Genomic DNA, 24,569 nt, shown 5'->3' on the forward strand with positions numbered 1-24,569 from the left:
ATTAAAACACACACACCAGTTCTGGGTTTGCTTTTCACAAGAAGCATTGCCTGATGTGAATGATGCCTCGCACAAAAGAGCTCTCAGAAGACCTATGATTAAGAATTGTTGACTTGCATAAAGCTGGAAAGGGTTATAAAAGTATCTCCAAAAGCCTTGCTGTTCATCAGTCCACGGTAAGACAAATTGTCTATAAATGGAGAAAGTTCAGCACTGCTGCTACTCTCCCTATGACTGGCCGTCCTGTAAAGATGACTGCAAGAGCACAGCGCAGACTGCTCAATGAGGTAAAGAAGAATCCTAGAGTGTCAGCTAAAGACTTACAAAAGTCACTGGCATATGCTAACATCCCTGTTAGCGAATCTATGATACGTAAAACACTAAACAAGAATGGATTTCATGGGAGGATACCACAGAGGAAGCCACTGCTGTCCAAAAAAAAACATTGCTGCACGTTTACAGTTTGCACAAGAGCACCTGGATGTTCCACAGCAGTACTGGCAAAATAATCTGTGGACCGATGAAACCAAAGTTGAGCTGTTTGGAAGAAACACACAACACTATGTGTGGAGAAAAAGAGGTACAGCACACCAACATAAAAATCTCATCCCAACTGTGAAGTATGGTGGTGGGGGAATCATGGTTTGGGGCTGCTTTGCTGCGTCAGGACCTGGACGGATAGCTATCATCAACGGAAAAATGAATTCCCAAGTTTATCAAGACATTTTGCAGGAGAACTTAAGGCCATCTGTCCACCAGCTAAAGCTCAACAGAAGATGGATGTTGCAACAGGACAACGACCCAAAGCATAGAAGTAAATCAACAACAGAATGGGTTAAACAAAAGAAAATGCGCCTTGTGGAGTGGCCCAGTCAGAGTCCTGACCTCAACTCAATTGAGATGCTGTGGCATGACCTCAAGAAAGCGATTCACACCAGACATCCCAAGAATATTGCTGAACTGAAATAGTTCTGTAAAGAGGAATGGTCAAGAATTACTCCTGACCGTTGTGCACGTCTGATCTGCAACTACAGGAAACGTTTGGTTGAAGTTATTGCTGCCAAAGGAGGTTCAACCGGTTATTAAATCCAAGGGTTCACATACTTTTTCCACCTGCACTGTGAATGTTTACATGGTGTGTTCAATAAAAACATGGTAACATTTAATTCTTTGTGTCTTATTAGTTTAAACAGACTGTGATTGTCTATTGTTGTGATCACATTTTATGACCAATTTGTGCAGAAATCCATATCATTCTAAAGGGTTCACATACTTTTTCTTGCAACTGTATATGACTGCTTGGGGCAGTTTTTCTACTCAAACACTGGTATACCAAACATGAAAATATTGCAGTAGATAAAGACTAAATTATACAGATTTCCATGAAATGGATTTAGCCTTTGCTGATGCTAGTCGATCAAGGTTAGCTTCTTGGCTGCTAGAATCAATAGTAGTCAGGATGGTACTGCATTGCTTCTAGTGAGAACAAACATGGAAAACAAGGATATTTCTTTCTACATCCAAGTTTCTAGAATTTGTCATATGCTGTATAACGTATTATTAGGGATGAGCGAATCGACTTCAGATGAAACATCCTTAGTTGATTCGCATAAAACTTCGTTCCAATACTGTATGGAGCAGGAGCTCCGTACAGTATTAGAATGTAATGGCTCCGATGAGCCGAAGTTATTGCTTCGCGAAGTCTCGTGAGACTTCAGGTAATTACTAGAAATGAGCTAATCAAATCCCACGAAGAGGAATTTAATCCGAATTTCAGGATAAATTGGATTCGCCTCGAAGCCAAATTTACTTGTGCTTCGTGTAAGCAAATCGATTTAACCTGAAATAGTATAAAGAGCAAAAAATTCATTCTTACCACCTCCATTTGCTCGTGATGGGCCAACAGCCACCATCTTGATTGAAGATCTCGGCCGAAATCCTGTGTGTAGTGACGTATGACATCACCACTTCGGCCGGCGTAATCTCGCGCCGTGCGAGATTTCGCACCAGATCGTAAGGCAAGATGGTGGCGGCCAGCCCATCGCGAGCAAATGGACGCGGTAAGTTTGATTTAAAAAAATTATGTTAATTTCACACAGTTTTTACACTCAGATGCCGCAATCATGTATGAATGTTGCAACTGAGGGGTACAATGATGGTCATAGCTCCCTATCATTGCACCCACTACTTACAAAAAAATGCGCTTCATGACAAGGTAATTCACCCCAAAGCAAATGTATTGATTTTTATTTGGAGAATCAGCCTTAGGCTGGGCCACTGCTTTTTTTTACGGCGGCCCAGTCTAAGCGCTGCACGGGTCCCCGGCTCTCACATGAGAGCCGCGGCCCTGCTCTAACAGCCTGGACCAGCAGGAGTGCCAATCCTGACTGTTTAACACTTTACATGCCGCATGCAATGGCCCCCGCCACATGAAAAGTGCTGACAGAGGGAGCAGACTCCCTCTGTCTCCCATCAGCACCCCACAAATGCGATTGCGGGGTGCTGATGTGTGTGAATGCTGCCTGGGGTCTGATGTAGGCCCCAGACTAGCCTTTCTCTCTGGCGCAGCCTGCTGGTCAATGTCAGAATAGCATTGCCATTAAAATGCAATGCACTGTAGAGAGAGTGCATTGCATTTTAAAAGCAATCAAAAAGATGTATGTTATAGTCCCCTTGTGGGACTATTAATTGGTAAAAATTTTTTTAAGAAAAACTAATTTATTCAATAAAAAAAATCCTATAAAACAATTAAGCTTTTTTTCCCATTGAAAATTGCTTTACAATGAAAAAAATTGCAAATTGCTTTTGCCGTGTCCTTAACAACCCTGCCTACATAAATATTATGTAAATTTTCCCTACGGTGAACGCCGTAAAAAAAAAAAAAAAGAATTGCTAATTTATTCTTAGTTGCCACCGAAAAAACGTAATAACAAGCGATCAAAAAGCACCATTTACTCCTAAATAATACCAATGAAAAATACAAGTCGTCCCCCAAAAATAAAGCCCTCACACAACTCCATATATAGAAAAATAAAAAAGTTAAGGGTCTTGGGAAGTGGCAATGCAAAGAATTTTTTTCTTTAATGAAAAGGGGTTTTATTGTAAAAAAAAACTATATGTATTTGGTATCACTGTAATCGTACTGACCCAGAGAATAAAGATATTATCTTATTTATGCCAAAAAATTAACGCCGTTAAATTTATAGCATAAAAACGCAGTGGCAAGTATTGCTGTTTTTCCCATCTCCCTCCCAGAAAGAGTTAATAAAAGTTAATCAGAATGTTATGTGTAGCCAAAATGGCACAATTAAAAACTAAAACTTGTCCTGCAAAAAACAAGCCCTCATAAAGCTATATAGACGGACAAATAAAAAAGTTATAGCTCTTGGAACGCGACGACGAAAAAAGGAAGAAAAACGCTTGGTCAGTAATGGCCAAAACAGGCTGGTCACTAAGAGGTTAATGTCTCAGAAAACCCTTTTAATGTTAAATATATACATTGCTAAATGAAATCCTCTTGTGATACTTTATCAGATTTTTCTTCTTTTTATTACAGGTCGGAAGGTTTGTTATGCAGATTATAAACATCCATGCTACAAAATAGCTTTTTTTCAAGACTTAACAGCACGGGTTGGCTACCATCAGGCACATCAAGTCTGCGATGCGGAAGGAGGCCATCTTCTGAGCATTGAAAGTGAAGCAGAGCAAAAACTCATTGAGAGAATGCTACAAAATCTTACTAGTTCAGGATCTGGAAAATCGGATGGAGATTTCTGGATTGGACTCTCAAGAAACCGAGAAAGCATGGCTTCATCTGGTGCTTGTCCAGACCTCTATAAGTGGGATGATGGAAGCACCTCCCAATTCAGGTATTCATCAATTAGCTTAATGCCTCTTGAACACGACTGTATTTATTTTGCGGTCCGCAAAAAACAGATCCGCAAAAAATACGGATGACATCTGTGTGCATTTCGTATTTTGAGGAACGGAACAGCTGGCCCTTCATAGAATAGTATTATCCTTGTCCGACAATAATAGGACATGTTCTATTTTTCAGCGGAACAGAAATACGGAAACAAAATGCACACAGAGTACCTTCCGGTTTTTTTGCAGACCCATTGAAATGAATGGTTCCGTATACAGTCAGCAAAAAAACTGAACGGACACAGAATAAGTTTGAAGGCCGATTTATTGGCCTGGATTTCTGGTAGGGTCGTCAGCAGCCTTCATTAACTTGACAGGTGTTCCCCTTCGGACTCAGCGTCGGTGCTGTGTACCCTCCCAACCCGCCCTTATTTTTTATGCTACATCTTACAGGGTATGTCCTCTTCAGGCGTCCCTCCTACGCAGCGGTTATGGCACAATTCAAGCCGATTAGGTCTAGTTAGTTAGGCAGGTTGATGGTCACGTCCCTAGTTGCCTACGTCACACAGGTAAGCCGTGACCACAAAAATAAGTTTGTGTGCAAGAAGCCTAAAGCGAATCTGTCGGATTAATATGCTGCTTTATGTAAGCTTAGTATATTACAGCTACAGGATTTATTTATTTATTTTATTTATTTTACGGACTTATATAGCGCTGATATATTCCACATCGCTTTACAGACATTAGCATCACATTGTCCAAAATGGGGCTCACAATCTGATTTCCCTATCAGTATGTGCAATGTTCACCGCGACCTAGGGCCCCATAAGATGTTGTTTGTGGTTGTACCCAGGTGTAGTATCTGATTGAGACTATTGGTGAAAACAGTCCCACTGATATTTCAAGATTAACAAAGCTCTAAGTGGCCCACAAAATGAGAAATGTGGGGAAATATCCTTGTTTAAAAATTAACTTTTATACGATATACATTAAAATATACACCTAGGATGTATCACGAAACAAAACATATAGTTAAGGGGTACTCTGGTGTCGACCCCACTGCTGGCAGGAAGGAAAAGGCACTCCTTAACACTGATGCGCCTGTATATGCGCTCAAAATGTTACCAAACCAACACACACAAACAACATATAGAGGTTCAAAAATAAGTACCCCACTTCTGGTAGAGCAAGGAAAAATATTTGTTACTGCCGCGCCTATGTAGACGCAGGCAGTCTTACCTTACCGACCAGGTGACTAGGATCAGCACGGCAGGGGACCAGGCCTGATGAAAAGGAGTATAGACAGGAGTTGTAGTCATGGAAATAGCGGTACTGTGCCCTATATCACCCTATATTCTTGGTAGGAATGGGGCCTATTTTCATGCTACCTGTCTATACAGAGCACTCGCCCTGAGAAGGGCGACCCCGTCCGGATGCCTGTCCCTAGTTAGGACCTGAACCCTAGAATACAGAACAGAAAAAATTAAATACTATAGTGACTACAAGCCTCCCGACGTGGCACGTTTCTGTCGTGTCGACTCCTCAGGGGGATTTAGAACAAGTAGAGACAAAAAGCAGAAAACCGCTCTATGACCGCAGGTAACAGTTTAGTATACACTGCGGTTAAGCGGTAGCTTGGAACACTAGACTCAAAAAATAATAAAGTTCAGAGTCTAGGGGCAGGCATCCGTGGTGCTGGATCGCCATGCTGCAGAGGAATAAATACTTCTCCGCTTTTCAGTGTGGGAGGGTATGGTGGTCCTCAGTCTGGTAGTGTCCCTGTCATTAAGGGGGTTCCTCAACCTATGCCAGCCACCCTGACACATACCTTGGTGAAGTTTAAATACATCGCCAGCGCGCCTCTTGCTGGGAGACCGCCCTGTCAGCACCTGCGTCGGCGTGTGACGTCACGCGCATGCGCCTCGACGCACAACACGCCGCTGCATGTGCCACATGATTGCGGCGGCCAATCAGATCCGGAGGCGGAGGGAGATAGCGGTTACCCTGGAGACTATGTCAACAGGAAGTAACCTCACATTACATCCCTAAATAGAGACGTCCGTGACAACGCTGTGATATGAAGTCGCAGCAACATAAGGCCGATATTTCTTGCATGATACCAGCAACATGATTACAATAGAGGGAACTGGACATATTACCAAGAGTTTAACAAGTATTTGGAAAAAAGAGATGTCGCATGCATATACATGTTATCATAAGGAAGAAAATACCTTCATGATTAAGGGCATAGACTCCAATACAGGAATATATAGATTATCATCGCCAATATGGGCATCATCACTGTTATTGGAGATACTACCCCGCACTTTATATGAAGCACCCGAAATCCAGCCTTTCATTTAGGCCTAGGGGTGCAGATGTTTTAAGTTGAAAAATCCATCGAGATTCTTGTTGCAGCAGGCACCTGTCCCAATTACCTCCTCTCACAGGCGGCTTGACCAAGTCAAAACCCAGGAATTTCAGGGAAGGTTTTCCATTGTGTACAGTGTGTACATGTTTCGAGATAGGGGTATCTCGTTTGTGAGAGATGTCCCCCAAGTGCTCCCCTATCCGCCTCCTGAATTCACGTATCGTTTTACCCACATATTCAATCCCACATTCACACTGGATCCGATAGATGACCCCTCTGGATTTACAGTTAATGAAATGTGGGATTGAATATGTTTTCTTGGTGACATTGCTCACAAACGACTTGGTGACGTCTATGCGTTTGCATGCTACACAATTCCCACATCTATAGCATCCCACACTCCTAGGTCGCAACCAGGTGGTTTTGGTGCGATCAGGTGCATAGTGACTATGCACGAGTTTGTCGCGTATGTTCGATCCTCTGCGATAGGTAATTTGTGGTTGGTCACCCAAGACGTCTTTTAGGTCAGGATCCATTTTGAGAATTTGCCAATGGCGTCCCAAAATCTGCCTCACTTGTTTGGACCCCCTATCGAAATTGGCGATCATTCTCGTGACCCTAGTTGGCGGGAGAGATGGTTGATTAGATGTGAGCAATGGGCCTCTTGGTCGAGACAGGGCTGTCTGGTACGCCGATCTCAAAACATGGTCGGGGTATCCCCTGGACAAGAATCTACTCCTCATATCCGCTGCTTGATTGACAAAATCACGTTTGTCAGAGCAAGTTTCGTCTCAGACGTAGGTATTGACCCCTAGGAATTCCTGTCCTGAGTGGGAGAGGGTGGTTGCTCTCCCACCTCAGGAGGGAATTCGTAGAGGTAGCCTTCCTGTAAATCGATGTATCCAGCTTCCCCCCTCCCATTCTTGGAGATTTTTATATCGAGAAAGGGCAAGGTGGTGGGATGGGACTCACTAGTGAAGCGCATACCAATCTTGTTGTGATTAAGATGCTGGACAAAGGCTTCAAAGGTCCCATGGTCACCATTCCAGAGAATGAATATGTCGTCGATGTATCGCGCCCACAGACCAACCTCGTACGTCTCCAGGGCTTCATCCTCCTTAAATACGATGGTCTCCTCCCACCAGCCCAGGAATAGATTGGCATACGATGGGGCACAGGGGCTCCCCATCGCTGTACCCCTGAGCTGGTGGTAGGTCCTCCCATCAAAGGTGAAAAAATTACGTGTAAGCGTAAACTCAAGCAGACGTAGGACAAATTGGCTGTGGGCGCGATACTGACAACCCCGTGATCGGAGAAAGTGTTCTACTGCGTTGAGACCCAGGTTGTGTGGTATAGATGAATACAGAGCCTCAACGTCAATACTGGAAAGGAGACATGTATCCTCCAATGTCAGCCCCTCAAGACGCTTCAAGAGGTCAGTGGTGTCTCTGACATGGGAGGGGAGAGCCGTGACAAACGGTGCCAGTACCCGGTCGATATAAATACCCAGATTCTGGTTAAGGTTGTCCACCCCCGATACAATAGGTCTCCCCTTTAGGGGGGTGACCCCCTTGTGCACCTTGGGGAGGCTATAGAAGGTAGATTTCCGAGGGTGCAGAGGGAACAGAAAGGCAAATTCATCAGCGGAAATGATGTTATTAGCTTTGGCTTCTTCCAAAATATTTTTAAGTTCACGCCTATAGCCCTCAGTGGGATCACTATGTAGTACTTCATACGTCCCTGAATCAGATAGTATATTCCTACACATATTCACATATTGCGCCGAGTCCATGACCACGACATTCCCCCCCTTGTCAGCGGGTTTAATAACGATTTGGTGGTCGTCAGCTAGTGATGAAATAGCAGTGGTCACAGACTCGGCGCAGTTGGAATAATGTGTGGACACCTTGAGATCCTCAAGGTCTTTGGTAACCATATTAAGGAATACATCTATACAGGAAAGTTCATTCGCAGTGGGTGGCATCTTTGTACTCTTTACTTTTAAATTTGTGAAAGGACCGTTGCCCAGAGGGTTGTCCTCGTTGGAATCTAGGGACTGCAGGACTTTTACATCCTTGAGTAATTCCATGGGGATCCCTAACTCAAGGCATTGACGGCGGTCCATGAGTCTGAAATGTTTGTGCCACCTTAATTTGCGAATAAATAGATTGACGTCTTTAACAGACGAAAATCTATCGAATTTTGGGGTGGGCACAAAGCTAAGACCTAATTCAAGAGCCTTAATTTCCTCAATGTTTAGAACACGTGAGGAAAGATTTAGGACTTGTGGTCCCAAGACTAGTTCGGAGGTTTCTGTATGCGGTTGCGTAGCGGATATTCCGTGTTCTGGTTGAACTGGCCTAAAAAACGATTGTCCTGGCCTCTATATATGCCCCGACCTCTACCTCTCCTATACCTACCCCTATTAGGATGTTGACTCACTTTAGGGGCAGTTTCTCTCTCAGAGTCGGATAGGTCAGTTTCAGTAGAAGATCTCTCAGAGTTGCTTGGTACCGTATCTCTTCTTGTGTTACTAAGAGAGGAATATATGCGATTTTCTTTGAAGTCTGAGAGATCTCTAATAAACTGTCGATGTTTCCTTTCTTTAAGATGGTATTGGTATTTTTCTAGGGTAAGTTGGAGCTGCTTTTCTTTATTCTGAAATTCCGCCTCTTGTGAAAAACTCTGCACTACCTCTGTGTATTCTGTCAGTTTCTGACTGAGGGTGGCTAGGTTAGCTCTCTCTTCATCCAGCAGAAGCCTCATCAACCTGAGGGAACTAGTAGTAGCTTCTTGCTCCCATTTGGTTAGAAAGCCAGGATGTTGTCGTAAGTGAGCCGCTGGGAGGAGAGAGATACGTAGCCCCCTTGGAACGATGTTATTTTTAATATAGTTGTCTAAACTTTGTACCCAGGTGTAGGAATAGCCGAGTGGTATGGGGTGGCCTAAAATGCCCCTTAATGTTGTATGAGTGTTACGGTGCTCCTACCTGGATACAGCTGGAACCCCAGGCATTGGCTCTGAAGCAGACATATAGGGGGTAGTAATTGAGGGATGAAAGAAATAATTTGAGTCCAGACCTTGTGATGAAGTTGAATAGCAGCTTTACTTTGGTAAACGTTTAGCAAAACGGTTTACAGACTTTGTCTTGGTCCAGGCAGGCTTGAGCATGAATACTCTGGCAGGGAAACTCAACACTGCTACATCTGTTGCTCTCTGGCTCTGCTGTGCTGACAGGCTGGCTGTATAACTCAGCTTCTCCTTAATGCTGCAACTTCTCTCTTTGTAGTCTGTCTCTTAATTAGGCCAGGGAAATCTCCTCCTGGCTCCTGAGGCTCCAAACTGTGGCCTCCATATTCAGCAGAGCTGAAGGTGCTCTGGCTGGCTTGGCTTTGCTTGACCTGGGCACGTCCAGCAGAGACGTGCCCAGCTGCACTCCCTTCCCCTAGCTGGGGGTAAACTAACTACTCCTAGAACTAGTCCCCACCCTTCCTACAGGAAGTGGGACTCGCCCACTTCTCCACAGAGGGGGGTTAGAATGGAATAGAAAGCTCCATTCTATGTAACTGTAGCTCTGCCATGTTTGCTGCCACCTGCTGGTGAACCAGGCACATTACATTAACATAACAGTTGCAAAATAGGAAATGCACAGTGTTTGAACCTGGAATAAATACACATGATGACATGAGGTTAACCAATAAAGACAGTAGCAAGGTGCAAATGTGGTAATGCCACTCTGGGGCGTTACATAGGTCTGTACAGGTCTGTACTTCTAAAAGCCAAAATGGCACAAAACACTGTTGGGCTATTTGTCTAATAGAAGTACCTAAAGAATACAGAGGACTCAAGTATGAGTCTGGTGTACTCATAAGAGGACCACTAACCCCACTTCTCCCCTCCTCCTCTCAGGCCAGTGATTCATAAGATGATTTGTACAGTGATAAGAAAAATGAAGTACACCCTCTTTGAATTCTTGGGGGGGATCATTTATCAAACCATAGTAACCAATCATATTCCTCCTTTCATTTTGGAAAGCTCCTTTGGAAAATGAAAAGAGGAATCTGATTACCGTATTTTTCGCCCTATAAGACGCACCTAGGTTTTTGGGGAGGAAAATAAGAAAAAAAATATTTTTAACCAAAAGGTGTGCTTTTGGTGGGTTTGGAACTAATGGTGGTCTGTGGATGGCACTATTACTGGGGATCTGTGGATGGCACTGTTATGGGGGGATCTGTGAAGGACACTGTTATGGGGGATCTGTGGATGACGCACTGTTATGGGGGGATCTGTGTGACGCACTGTTATGGGGGGATCTGTGGATGACGGACACTGTTATGGGGGGATCTGTGGATGACGGACACTGTTATGGGGGATCTGTGGATGACGGACACTTATGGGGGATCTGTGGATGACGGACACTTATGGGGGATCTGTGGATGACGGACACTGTTATGGGGGGATCTGTGGATGACGGACACTGTTATGGGGGATCTGTGGATGATGGACACTGGTATGGGGGGGATCTGTGGCTTGCACTGTTACAGGGGGGATCTGTGGCTGACACTGTTACAGGGGGGATCTGTGGCTGGCACTGTTACAGGGGGGATCTGTGGCTGGCACTGTTACAGGGGGGATCTGTGGCTGGCACTGTTACAGGGGGGATCTGTGGATGGCACTGTTATGGGGGATCTGTGGATGGCACTGTTATATATGTGCCATCCACAGACCCCCCACCCCATAACAGTGCCATCCACAGACCCCCCAGCCCATAGCAGTGTCATCCACAGACCCCCCACCCCTTAACTGTGCCATCCACGGATGTTCCCCATAAAATTGTCATCCACAGACCCCCCCTGCTCCAGTATATAAATATAAAATGTCTTATTCAATTAAAAGTGATTAAACATGCCCCCTCACTCCTAATATTACCGTACATCCTAACCGCTTCTGTACAATGCAGGCAGGCAAGCCGGACGGCCAGCGCGTCACTCACTGATGTCACTTGCCTGCGCCGCCTGCTTCATTCATGAATTAGGCGGTGCAGGCAAGTGAGATCAGGGAGTTACGCTGCTGCCTGCCTGCATTCTACAGAAGCTGTTAGGGTGTACAGTAATATTAAAAGTGGGGGGGGCATGTGTAATCACTTTTAATTGAATAAGACATTTTATATTTGTATAGTGCAGCACTGGAGCGGAGGGGCTATAGTACAGTGACTGCACCGCTATTGCCGGCCCCCAGCTCCTCCTCCCAGTCCCTCCCCGCTCACTCGTACATCGCAGCCTGCGATGTAAAACTGTCAGCATTCGCCCCATAAGACGCAGGGGCATTTTCCACCCATTTTTTTTGGGGGGGGGGGAGTGTGTCTTATGGGGCGAAAAATACGGTAGTTGCTATAGGCAACTAAGCCAGTTCTACTTTACACCAGTTTAATAAATGACCCCCATGGTCCTTAGAAGGTCTAAAGCTTAGGTAAATACAACCTCATATGAACAGCCAATACATGACAAATTACACCACCTCTTTAAGTATTTAACATAAATTAGGCCAAAATTCAGAAGCTGTGTGTGAAAAAATGAGTAAATAAGTTTTTTTTTTCGTTTTTGCATTTTCATTTTTCTTCCCCATCTTCCTTGAGCAATAACTTTTTTTATTTCCGTTCAAATAGCTGTATGAGGGCTTGTTTTTTGTGGGACATGTTGTACTTTCTAATGCCACCATTAATTATGGAATACAATGTAGTGGAAAGCAGTAAAAAAAAAAAAAAAAATCAAAATGGGGTGTAATTGTTCCACTGGCGTTACATTTGCAGCAAAACTGACCCATGCCCTTCATTCTCTGGGTCAGTACAATTACAATGATACACCATTATGTGTAGGTTTTTTATGTCTAAATAGTGTCAAAATAAATTTCAACTTTGAAAAAAAAACTTTTTTTTACATAACCATATTCTGAAATCCATAACTTTTTTATAGTTATATCTACTGAGCTGTGTGGGGTTCATTTTTTGTGGGACAATCTGTAGTTTTTATTGATACCATTTTGGTGTGTGTGACTTTTTTTTGAGAAAGAGTAGCAATAAAAAAAAATGGCAAATTGGCCATTTTGACCCTTTTTTCCGTTATGCCATTCGCCGTATTGGAAAAATATTTGTATATTTTAATAGTGTTGGCATTTTCGGTCGCGGTAACACCCATGATGTTTATATTTTTTGCTATTTAGTCATTAATTTTTTATTATACGGAAAGGGGGGTGTTCAAACGTTTGTATTTAGAAATTTTTTTTATTTTTTTAACCCCATAGGGACTTAGAACGTACAGGTACGTCCTAACTTTAAAACGACATTGCGGCAGGGGTTAATTGGAACAGGATGTCCGCTGAAATCATTGAGCAGGCATCCTGTCACAACGCCGGGGGAGGTCATGTGATCCCCCCCCGCATCAGCGATCGCCGCAAACCGCAGGTCAATTCAGACCTGCGGTTTGCGGTTTTACCTTATCCAGCGGGCGGCGGTGCCATCGGGTTCCCATGCGGCTTCTTGAGGCATCGCGCTGCCTTCCGGTGACGAGCCTGTGAGATCCAGCCCCCTGGATCTCACAGGCAGGAAGCTGTATGAGTAATACACACTGTATTACTCATACAGCCAATGCATTCCAATACAGAGGTATTGGAATGCATTGTAAAGGATTAGACCCCCAAAAGCTCAAGTCCCAAAGTGGGACAAAAAAAAATGTGAAAAAAAAAGTTCAAAAAAGTTTTCCCCCTCAAAAATTAAAAGTTTCAAGTAAAAATAAACCAAAATGTCATTTTCCCCAAATAAAGTTAAAAAAAAAATGGTAAAAAATAGGGGGGGAAAAAGTATACATATTAGGTATTGCTGGTACAAGCACAGAGGTTCTGCTGCTACTACCGGAGCAGCACATATGATGACTGTGCATGCAATACTGACACAGTTGAAATCTGGGCTGCTCAGCTTGTGCTTGTGCCGCTACTCAGTGCATGGTGCAGGCGCAACACTGATAGGACCAGGTGAGTCAATCAAGGGGGAGGAGGGAGTCTATTGAGCAACATATCCAGCCCCTCTCTGCTCAAGGAGGCTGATTTTTAAGCAAATTGAATTCACACAAAATTGATTCACTCATCACTATTTATACATCTGCCTGGTTTCCCAGGAATTCATTAAAGAGGTTTTCCAGCCTTTCCTCAGGATAGGTCATCAATATCAGATCGGCAGGGGTCTGACACCTGACCCCCCCGCCGAACAGCCGTATGAAGGGAAGACCTGCGCAGTGCGCACGTGTCGTCTCCCTTCTCTCTTCCTGCTTGCCATAGACATAGCAGCATCGAGCATGAAGAGAGAAGGGAGACGGCACATGCGAACTGTGCACATCTTCTCTTCATACAGCTGATTGGCGGGGGTGCAGGGTGTGGGACCCCCGCCAATCTGATATTGTTAACCTATCCCATCAGTATTAAAAGCCTAGAGAACCTCTTTAAAGACGACATTTCATTGGTTTGTAGTAAGGGAGATAAATATCTGTACCTGCGGGGTACCCCCTGCTGTGCTGTCACCCTGCCTGTTTTTTTAAAAATAGAGCTCCTGCGCCCCGTTATGGCCCCCTGCAAACTTCACCCTCAGTATGCTAATACTGAGCATCAGAGCAATGGGGAGGGGACGCAGTCTTTCTCTGTGGGCGTCTCCTTCTCCCCTGGATGTAGCACTGTCCAATCGCAGCGCAGAGCATCACGGCCAGGGAGTTTTTTTTTTTAGCATACTGAGCGCGAAATTTGCGGGGGGCCTTAACAGGAGCACTATTTTAACAGGCAGGGTGGCAGCACAGCGGAGGGTACCCCGCAGGTACAGATATGTATCTCCTTTACTAAACAACAATAAAAGGTCCTCTTTAAATATTGACTAATCCTCAGGACAGGTCATCAATATCTGAGAAGTGGAGGTCAAACTCCCGACACCTTCGCCAATTAGCTGTTTGAAGAGGCCAGTGATGTCACTGTTCATTATCCCATTCATGTGAAAGGACCTGAGCTGCAATACCAAGCACTGCCACTATACAATGAATGGCATGGAGGCCACAGTACCGCACCGTGGACTATTCAAAAATCTGATCTCTGGGGATGTCGGTTGTTAACCCCCCCCCCATAAATCAGATATTGATGACTGACTCTGAGCTCTGAGGATGGGCCAATCATTTTAAACTCTTTGTAAACAAATTTAAAGTACAAACTACAAATTGGTGTGGTATTAAAAAGCAGGAAGTGCTCAACCCCATATGCAGTGGTGCATCTATACTGGGGGGGCAGATCCTGCACTTGTGGCCCGTTGCTAATGGCAATCCCCAGCAAAAATGCATACAATGGAGGATGCCTGCAGCGGACCACAAGTACCACAATGGACATCCTACACAGGATAGCAATTGTGTGGATGTGATAAGCAGTCAAAATAACATAACAAAAACAGAGACAGGTGCACTATGCGGTCTTACTAACCCTCATACTGATGTAAAATTGAGAATTAGCCAACATATCCTGCTTGGAGGACATGTCTGAGCCCGAGCACCACGCCAAGGTTTCTCAAGTAGCTCGGGAACCTAACGCTAAACCTACCTGGGCCGTATGGGCAATACCAGGAGCCAGTGGGCGAATTACAGGTGCGCAAGGTCCGACTCAAAGCAATCAATTCTGAATTTTTGGAGGTGTAGAAACTCCTAGTCTGAATGTGCCTTTATTTCCATCCACAGGCAGCATTCTGGTGCACATGTGAGGCCCGGGCTATATCAGCCAGTCTTGGGTGGGGCTCAGAGCTCTCTGCCTCCTCCCATTGTATGCATGGTCACATGCTGGAGGTTACTGGGAGATTGCTTTGAGTCGGACCTTGCGCACCTGTAATTCGCCCACTGGCTCCTGGTATTGCCCATACTGCCCAGGTAGGTTTAGCGTTAGGTTCCCGAGCTACTTGAGAAACCTTGGCGTGGTGCTCGGGCTCAGACATGTCCTCCAAGCAGGATATGTTGGCTAATTCTCAATTTTACATCAGTATGAGGGTTAGTAAGACCGCATAGTGCACCTGTCTCTGTTTTTGTTAACAAATTTAAAGGGGTTTTATAAGATTCTAGAAACAGCGCCACTGATATCCATAGGCTGTAGTTGGTATTGCAGCTCAGGAGCCAATCCGTAACACATTACACAGCCCACGTACAAGGACAACGCTGTTTCTGGAATCTGATTAATTCCCACAACATCATTAACCACAAATATATCAATGAATGACTATGTTTGCAGGGGCTGTATCCGGTTATTACAGTTTTCATTTGAATGAGACTGAGGTGCAATACCAGACACATCCCATGGTACAAGGGTGGCACTGTTTCTTGAAGAAAGCAGACTAGACCGCCACTTCAGAGTGCAACTGTTACCTCCCCTGACATGTCTGTTTTAGGAAATACTTGCATTCACCATGAAATAATAAATGGGGAACATCTCTTACATCCCAGTCCTCTGTTATTGCTCCTAGAAATGTATCAAACACTGACAACTGGGCATTACCTTTTCCTTGACCACAGGTTATGACTGTACACACTCTGAAACTGTCTAGTGTTGCCAATGTTTGACTGTACAAATCCTGAAGAAAAGGGGCATGGAAACACCCAATTGTTAGTTTATTTCCTAGAGGATTAACAGAGGAATGGCACAACAGAGTTCTAAAAAAAAGATGTTCCAGAATTGTCAGTACATGGGCAGTATAACCCTGCTTTCACACCTGAGCGTTTCTCAAACGCGCGTTTTACGCGCGTTTTTGTCGCGCGTTTTTATGCGCGTTTTTTGTAATAGTAAACGCGCGTTTGACGCGCGTTTGTGTGATTGACTGCAGTGTCCAATGGCCACAAACGCGCGTCAAAACGCCCCAAAGAAGCTCAAGTACTTGATTATGCGTCGGGCGTTTTACAGCCCGATCGTACGCGCTGTAAAACGCCCAGGTGAGAACCATTCCCATAGGGAAGCATTGGTTTTCATGTGTTGAGCGTTTTACAGCGCGTTTGAACGCGCTGTAAAACGCTCAGGTGTGAACTTAGGGTAAATAATGAGCTTTCCAACAAAGAACAGTTATCCCGTATTCATACGATCGGGATAACTGATCGCTGGGAGCCGCATGCTTTTGGAGAAAGCTCTCGGCTCACCCTCCAGCAGTCCCATAGAATGGAGTAGTGATCAGGTACAGTATGCTCACTGCAGCGCCATTCACAAGGAAAATCAGACACCTCCATTGTCGTGGGGAGGTCCTGTGGATAAGGGGTCCTGTGCATAAGGGATAAGGGCACTTTGTTGGAAAACCCCTTTAATAAAATATAAATGTCAGAAGATGAAAGGTCCTCTTTAAATATTTATGCATGCCAGATACAATCAGAAAAGGCTAGCATGAGCTGTCTACTTTGAAAGAGTTTTCTATGAATGTAGAAAATAAAAAAATAAGCAGTGCTAAAATAAAAAGAAATAAAATAAAAAATAAACAATGCTAAAATAAAAATAAAAAAAGCAATACATAACTAAAAAATACAAAACTAAACATAAATACAATACTAAACTAAAATAAAAAATAAGCAATATTGAAAGTAAAAAATAAAATAAAAATAAGCAATACTATAATAAAAAATAAAACCCAAAAATAAGCAATTCAATAATTTTATTAAAAAAATATAATATAAACAATAGTAAAATAAATACAATAAAATATAAGCATTACTATAATAAAAAACAAAAACAAAATATAAGCTATGTTAAAATCAAAAATAAAATAAGCAATAGTAAAATAAAAAGAAATAAAAAAAAATAAGCAATATTAAAATAAAAAATAAGCCACGGCCATCGGTTTACGCCATGTTGATCCAGTACCAACGCTCCGACGTTCCCTGCTGGTCTTGTTTCCTTAGCTGCAGCGATGACGTGGCTGTCTGACCAATCAGTGAGTACAGAGTGAGATCACTAAGGCCTCTTTCACACGGGCGTCACGTGTGAGGGCTGGATAAGATGCAGGTGCGTCGCGGGAAAATGCACGATTTTTCCGCGCAAGTGCAAAGCGTTTTAATGCGTTTTGCACACGTGTGAGAAAAATCTGCATGTTTGGTACCCAAACCCGAACCCAGACTTCTTCACAGAAGATCGGGTTTGGGTTAGGTGTTGTGTAGATTTTATTATTTTCCCTTATAACAAGGTTATAAGGGAAAATAATAGCATTCTTAATACGGAATGCTTAGTAAAATAGTGATGGAGGGGTTAAAAAAATAAATAAATAATTTAACTCACCTCATCCACTTGTTTGCACAGCCTGGCTTCTCTTTTGTCTTCTTCTTTGATGACCAGGAGGAAAAGGACCTGTGGTGACGTCACTGCGCTCATCACATGGTCCATCACCATGGTGATGGATCATGTGATGGACCATGTGATAAGCGCAGTGACGTCACCACAGGTCCTTTTCCTCCTGGTCATCAAAGAAGAAGACAGAGGAGAAGTCGGGCTGCGCGAAAAAGTGGATGAGGTGAGGTAAATTATTTATTTATTTATTTTAACCCCTCCATCCCTATTTTACTAGGCATTCTGTATTAAGAATGCTATTATTTTCCCTTATAACCATGTTATAGGGGAAAATAATAATGATTAGGTCCCCATCCCGATCATCTTCTAGCAACCATGCGTGAAAATCGTACCACATCCGCACTTGTGTACGGATGCTTGCGATTTTCACGCAGCCCCATTCACTTCTATAGGCCTGCGTTGCGTGAAAAATAATAGAGCATGCTGCGATTTTCACGCAACGCACAAGTGGTGCGTGAAAATCACCGCTTATGTGCACAGCCCCATAGAAATGAATGGGTCTGGATTCAGTGCAGATGCAATGCAGTCACCTCACGCATTGCACCCAAGCGGAAATCTCGCCCGTGTGAAAGAGGCCTAATGCTGCTACTGCTACCTCTGAACCCCATATAGCTACGTCCCTGAGGAAGGGGGGTTACAGGGTGAGAGTGGTGGACTGGGAACTTAAAGTGGCCCTGGAAAAAAACCTAAAAGTGGCCCCATGTTGAAGGTGGGTCCAAATTGACCAAGATGGGGCAACACAAGTAGGTGGGGTCAGCAGTACCATAGTGCAAAATACTGTCCCATCAGAACCATATACCACACTGAAGCACAATATATTGCCCCAAAAACTGTCCCTTTGGTGGCTATCAATAGATGCGATTTTCTGTCCTCTTCAACGTTGTCTTTGTTTAAGATATGGAGCAGGGGGCCTAGGAGGTGGGGCCACAGCAGTTGAATTCAGAAGGGCATGTGAGGTTGCTCTCAAATTACCGCTGAGAGCTCATTATGTACCAGTGGCAGAGAGGAGGGCTTGAGCGGCCCCCTGGCCATCGGCCCACCAGGAAATTTCCCTGTATGGTCTATAGCCAATCTGCCCCTGCAGAGTGAACACTGACCCCTTGTACTCTGACTCTTCTCAGCTCACCCCCTTGAATTTCTTCCTCCAGATCTTCTGTATTTGTAGACATTCTGCATGTAATATTGGCTGCCCTCTGCTGGTGAAAGCATATCATTACATTGAAAATGTTCAGTCCTCACCAGCAGATGGCAGACTGGATTATATACAGCAGTCTGGTCAATGAGTTAGGCAAAGTTCACACCGGTTATTTGGTCAGTTATTTCCATCAGTTATTGTGAGCCAAAACCAGTAGTGAAGCCTACTCAGAGATCAGGTACAATGGAAAGATCTGCACCCGTCCTGTTTTTCACTCACAATAACTGACCAAATAACCGAAGTGTGAACTTGGCTTAAGGCTACATGCACACGACCGTTGTGTGTTTTGCGGTCCGCAAATTGCGGATCTGCCAAACACGGATGGCATCCGTGTGCGTTCTGCAATTTGCAGAACGGCACGGACAGCCGTTAATGCCATTAATATAACTGCCTATTCTTGTCCGCAAAACAGACAAGAATAGGACATGTTATATTTTTTTGCGGACCACCGAATGGAGCAACAGATGCAGACAGCACACGGAATGCTGTCCGCTTCTTTTGCGGCTTCATTGAAGTGAATGGGTCCGCACCCAAGTCGCAAAAACTTCGGCTCAGATGCGGACCAAAACAACGGCCGTGTGCATGAGACCTAAGAGGAAGGGAGAGAGATTAACAGCTCCAGCATCCTCATACTGCCAAGGATTAGAAAACATAACTGATTTCTTCCACAAACAGCACCACCCCTGCCTACAGCCAGTGGCGTGCCTGGGGTGTTTATTGGCACCCGGGGTGGGTCTTTTCTCTGGCACCCCCACATACCTCTTACATCCAGGGACATCTCCTGTCATGTAGACCTTCTCTTTCCTCTTCTCCTCTGTTCGACCGCCATGACAAATTCTTTCAGCCACATCTCGTCTCTACAGTTTGTAACACAGAGAGACATCCTGGTGTCCCCACAGTGTCATCCTGCTGCCACCCCCCAATACCTGTGCCTGTTGTGCCCCCCAATGCCCCAGGTACTATACTGCTGAAAAATAGTGACATAATTGGGGTAATTTATCAAACTGGTGTAAAGTAGAACTGGATTTCCAAAAAAACTGTCAAATATGAAAGGTGGAACCTGATTGGCTGCTATGGGCAACTAAGCCAGTTCTACTTTACACCAGTTTGATAAATGACCCCAAGTGTCCCTATAGTGTCCACAGCAGCTATAATGTCCCCTAGAGTGCCCGAGTAATAATACCACCCTCTATTGTGCTCCAGGCAATGATCCCTGTATAGTGTCCCCAAAAATAATAGAATTGCCCCTACAGTGCCTCCCCAATAGCAAGGCCCCCCGTGCTGTCCCCATATAGCAATGTTCCCCACACTATCCCCATACAGTAATTTGCCCCACACAGCAATTTCCACCACACTTCCCCCATACAGTAATTTTCCCCACACTGCCCCCACACAGTTGTGTCCCCCACACAGTGATTTTGTGATTTTCCCCACACTGCCCCCATCACAGACCCAAAAGGAGGACCTCATACTGGGGACAGTGGCGCAGGACACTACAATACACAGAATGGAAAACATAATCTATATCAGACCGTCGGCCACATTAAATAGAAATCTATAGGATAAATGGTGGTTTTACTCCCCAAGCTTGGTACCGACTTGCAATACGTACTTAAGGGCTCGTGCACACAAACGTATTTTCTTTCCGTGTCCGTTCCGTTTTTGTTTTTTTGCGGACCGTATGCGGAACCATTCACTTCAATGGGTCTGCAAAAGTAAGGAAGTTTCTACGTGTGCATTCCTTTTCCGTATGTCTGTATTTCCCTTCCTCCCCCCAAAAAAAGAACATGTCCTATTATTGTCCGCCTTAAGGACAAGGATAGTACTGTTATATTAGGGGCCAGCTGTTCCGTTCTGCAAAATACAGAATGCACATGGATGTCATCCGTATGTCATGCGGATCCGTTTTTTGCGGACCTCTAAATACATACGGTCGTGTGCATCCTAAGTATAAGTACTTTCCTCACAGCCCATAAGAGACTGCTATTGACCAGGAATTACATACAGTGCTAGTTAAAGAAACCCCATACATTACTGGTTACAGAAACCCCAATCAGGACTGGTCACAGAACACGCTATAGTCCTGGTTAAAGGACCCCCCATGAGGTCCTGGCAACAGAACCCCCATACAGTCCTGGCTACAGAACCCTCATACATTACTGGTTACATAACCCCATACAGTTCTGGCAACAGAACCCCCATACAGTACCAACTACATAACCCCATACAGTACTGGCTACAGAACCCCCATATATTACTGGTTACATAACCCGAATACAGTACTGGTTACAGAAACTCCATATATTACTGGCTACAGAACCCCCCAAACATTACTGGCTACAGAACCGCTATACAATACTGGCCACAGGACCCAAATATATTTCTGGTTACAGGACCCCCATACAGTACTGGTTACAGAAGCCCCATACAGTCCTAGCTACAAAATCCCCATAAAGTCCTAACTACAGAACCCCCATTCAGTAATGGTTACAGAACCCCCATACAGTACTGGGTTCAGAACCCCCATACAATACTTTTTACAGAAACCCCATAGAGTACTGGTTACGGAACCCCCGTATAATACTATTTACAGAACCTCCATGCAGTACTGGCTACAGAACCCCCATATATTACTGGCTACAGGATGCTCATACATTTTTGGCTATGGGACCCCCATATATTACTGGCTACAAGAACCCCAATACAATACTGTTTATAGGAACCTGGATATCTGGCCACCCTAGAACTTGCAACTGAGGTAGATGTCCAGATTTAGGCCTCATGCACATGGCTGTTGTTTTGGTCCGCATCCGAGCTGCAGTTTTGGCGGCTCGGATGCCGACCCATTCACTTCAATCCTTTCCGTGGCCCCGCAAAAAAAATATAACCTGACCTTTTCTTGTCCGCGCTTTGCGGACAAGAATAGGCAGTTATATTAAAGGCTGTCCGTGCCATTCCGCGATTTGCGGACCGCAAAACACGCAACGGTCGTGTGCATGAGGCCTTAGGCTGTACAGTCTGGTTTCCTGGGTCCCGGTCCTGTTATTTTAGGATATCAGAGAACTACTACTCCCACCATATCAAAGATGTTATTGTAGACCATCAGAGAGGAGAATTATAACTCCCAGCATGTACAGACTGTTATTGTAGAACATCAGAGGAGAGAACTAGGGAGTGGACCCATCACTTTCTTCTTCTCCATTCAAAGCTCTGCCCCTAATGTAATATACCATCATCACAGGTCCTACCCCACCTCTTCCTCTCCCCAATGCTGAGCTCTGCCCCCTCCTGCACTGATGACATAATGGTGACATCATCACGGGTCCTTCAGCTTTTTAAAGGGAACCTGTCATCAACTTTATGATGACCTAACTGAGGGCAGCATAAACTAGTAACAGAAATGCTGATGTCAGCGGGGTGTCACTCATGAGTTAAAACTAAGTGGTTGCTGAGAACCAGCATCATAATCATTGCAGCCCGGGTCTTGAAAAGAGTCAAATCTACCTGAGAAGAGTCCTGATTATTCATATTCTCCTGCTCTCCCCGACCATCTGCTGATAATTGGCAGTTCTCTCCTAGAGAGAAAGAGAGAAAACTCGGTAGAAGACTGTCAGTCATCAGCAGGTGGGCAGGGAGAGCAGGAATTCATGAATAACCAGGACTCTTCTCAGGTGGCCGGGACTCTTTTCCAGGCTCAGTCTGCAATGATTGTGATGTTGGTTCTCAGCAACCACTTACTTTTAACTTATAAATGACAGACCGCTGAAATCAACTCACCTGTCTCTACTTTATACTTCCGTTAGTATGTGCAGCATAAAGTTGATGACAGGTTCCCTTTAAGTGCAGCAGATACAGAGCAGGTCCCAGTCGGTAGTCACTGCTCTTGTTAATTCAACCAGTCTGTGGTTGCAGAAAAGGAGGACTCCCAGGCATCCCATCAGGCCTTGCACCAGACGGGGGACCGGAAGCCAGAAAGCCTGACTGTCCGGCCAGCTTAGTCTGTATACTGTATGTGTGAATGTTCTTTTATGTCCATCTTTAAAAAATTCTGCATGTGTCCCATGCCCGGAAGGGAATATAATTCTGGAGTGTGGATCTTGTATGACATTCATGAACCAATAACCTCAGGATGAACAGTGACATAGGCTACACACAAGTGTCTGAAACTAGGCTCTACATGTGAACAGTTTGAAACGTGACTGCAAAAAGTTCTTATTTAACACTTTTGTTCAATCACCATGACTCATATATCATGTTTATTACATACAGTGAGAACAACTACTCTCAACATGTAGACATTTCTTCTGTCTAGTTATTCATTTTAAAATGTTTGATTGTATTTTACATTGTTAATAGATGGCACCCCGATCATCCTGCCATACCAATATTATGCGGTGATACCCTATTATACACCATGGCATTTCCTGGCCGCACATTCCCTTTAAGTATAATATGAACTGAGCTATCTCTCTATATTGGCAGGAAGTGGTATGTGGATGAGCCGTCTTGTGGCAGTGAAGCCTGTGTTGTCATGTATCATCAGCCAACGGCACACCCTGGCCTAGGAGGCCCGTATCTGTACCAGTGGAACGATGACCGGTGTAATATGAAGCACAATTTTATATGTAAATACCCTCCTGGTAGGTGATTAATCATTGGTTTTATTGTATGTTTTTATCAGACTATGCTGCCTGAATGTAAGGGCCACATAGTGAGAGATCCACTCTCTAAAACAGCAAAATAAAAAAATAAGCCATTAGGGTAATCGGACAATCAGAGAATACACTCGACCAGATCTCATAGGCCCAATAGCAAACTTAGCATGGGCCCCCATCCTCTGCGTGTGCATTAAACATTCAGAGGGAATGCAGAACACAAAGCACAATTTTCTGACGCATTTAGGATTTTTAAGTGGAGAAAATACCCCAAAAACCTAAAATTGTGATTAGAATAGTTGAACCTCTGCCTCATTCACTTTATTCCCCATCTATATCGAAAAAAGTGGATCAGGTGCTTCATATATATGGAGCTTATGTTGAACGCCATATATGTCAGTATATTTACACCAGAAAATTGGCATAAATACAGTGAAAAATCTGCTTCCCTTCACACAATATATTATAAAACTGTCTGCCTGCAATAACCACTAGGGGGAGCTCAGTGCTTAGGAATGTATACAGTTACCATTTATATCAATGGGAGCTTTTGAATAATTTCTTTGCACTGAGCTCCCTTAGAGGTGGCTGCTGGAAAATGCAGGGAAACTATGTTGAAGATAGGAGAAGCAGTTTCCCCTGGCCCCATAGCTGTCATGTGGTCTGTCTCCTTGGTAGTTACGTTACTGCACTGGACAGATAATTCTGAGTTTGGTGGGGGGAGTAGTCCCCCTGCAGCTTCAGCCATCAGTCACCAGTAAGAGTAGCAGGGAAAGTGTTCTCCTCATGAATACACTGAACTCATAGATTTTTTTTCTGTGTAGTCTTTGATAATTTCTGGTAGGGCTCATTCACACGGCTGTACTAATGGGTTCGCATTTGTTCCGGAATGGTTGCAGACCCATTCGTTTCAATGGGGCCGCAAAAGATCCGTTGCTCCATTCATTTCTATAATGGGCTGCCCTTTCTGCAAATTGTGGAACGCACACGGGCAGCATCCGCGTTTTTGCGGATCCGCAATTTGCCCTTAGACAAATGACTGAATATTTTTTGATGCTATTTTGTCTAAAAGGACATCAGACATGTTCCCTACTAAACTGCC

The 24,569-nt window shown here is 44.3% G+C and overlaps 1 protein-coding gene across 3 annotated transcripts in view; it reads left to right on the plus strand.

The window, feature by feature from the left end:
- CHODL (chondrolectin) overlaps nucleotides 1–24,569 on the plus strand; it is a 155,129-nt gene that overhangs the window by 103,014 nt on the left and 27,546 nt on the right. For all 3 annotated transcript variants that reach the window (XM_044287835.1, XM_044287836.1, XM_044287837.1), the window contains exons 2-3: nucleotides 3,557–3,869; nucleotides 23,295–23,452. In XM_044287835.1, coding sequence (XP_044143770.1) covers nucleotides 3,557–3,869; nucleotides 23,295–23,452 — 471 coding nt within the window. The remainder of the gene's footprint in view (nucleotides 1–3,556; nucleotides 3,870–23,294; nucleotides 23,453–24,569) is intronic.

The sequence above is a fragment of the Bufo gargarizans genome, chromosome 3 (genome assembly GCF_014858855.1).
Source record: "Bufo gargarizans isolate SCDJY-AF-19 chromosome 3, ASM1485885v1, whole genome shotgun sequence".
NCBI lineage: Eukaryota > Metazoa > Chordata > Amphibia > Anura > Bufonidae > Bufo > Bufo gargarizans.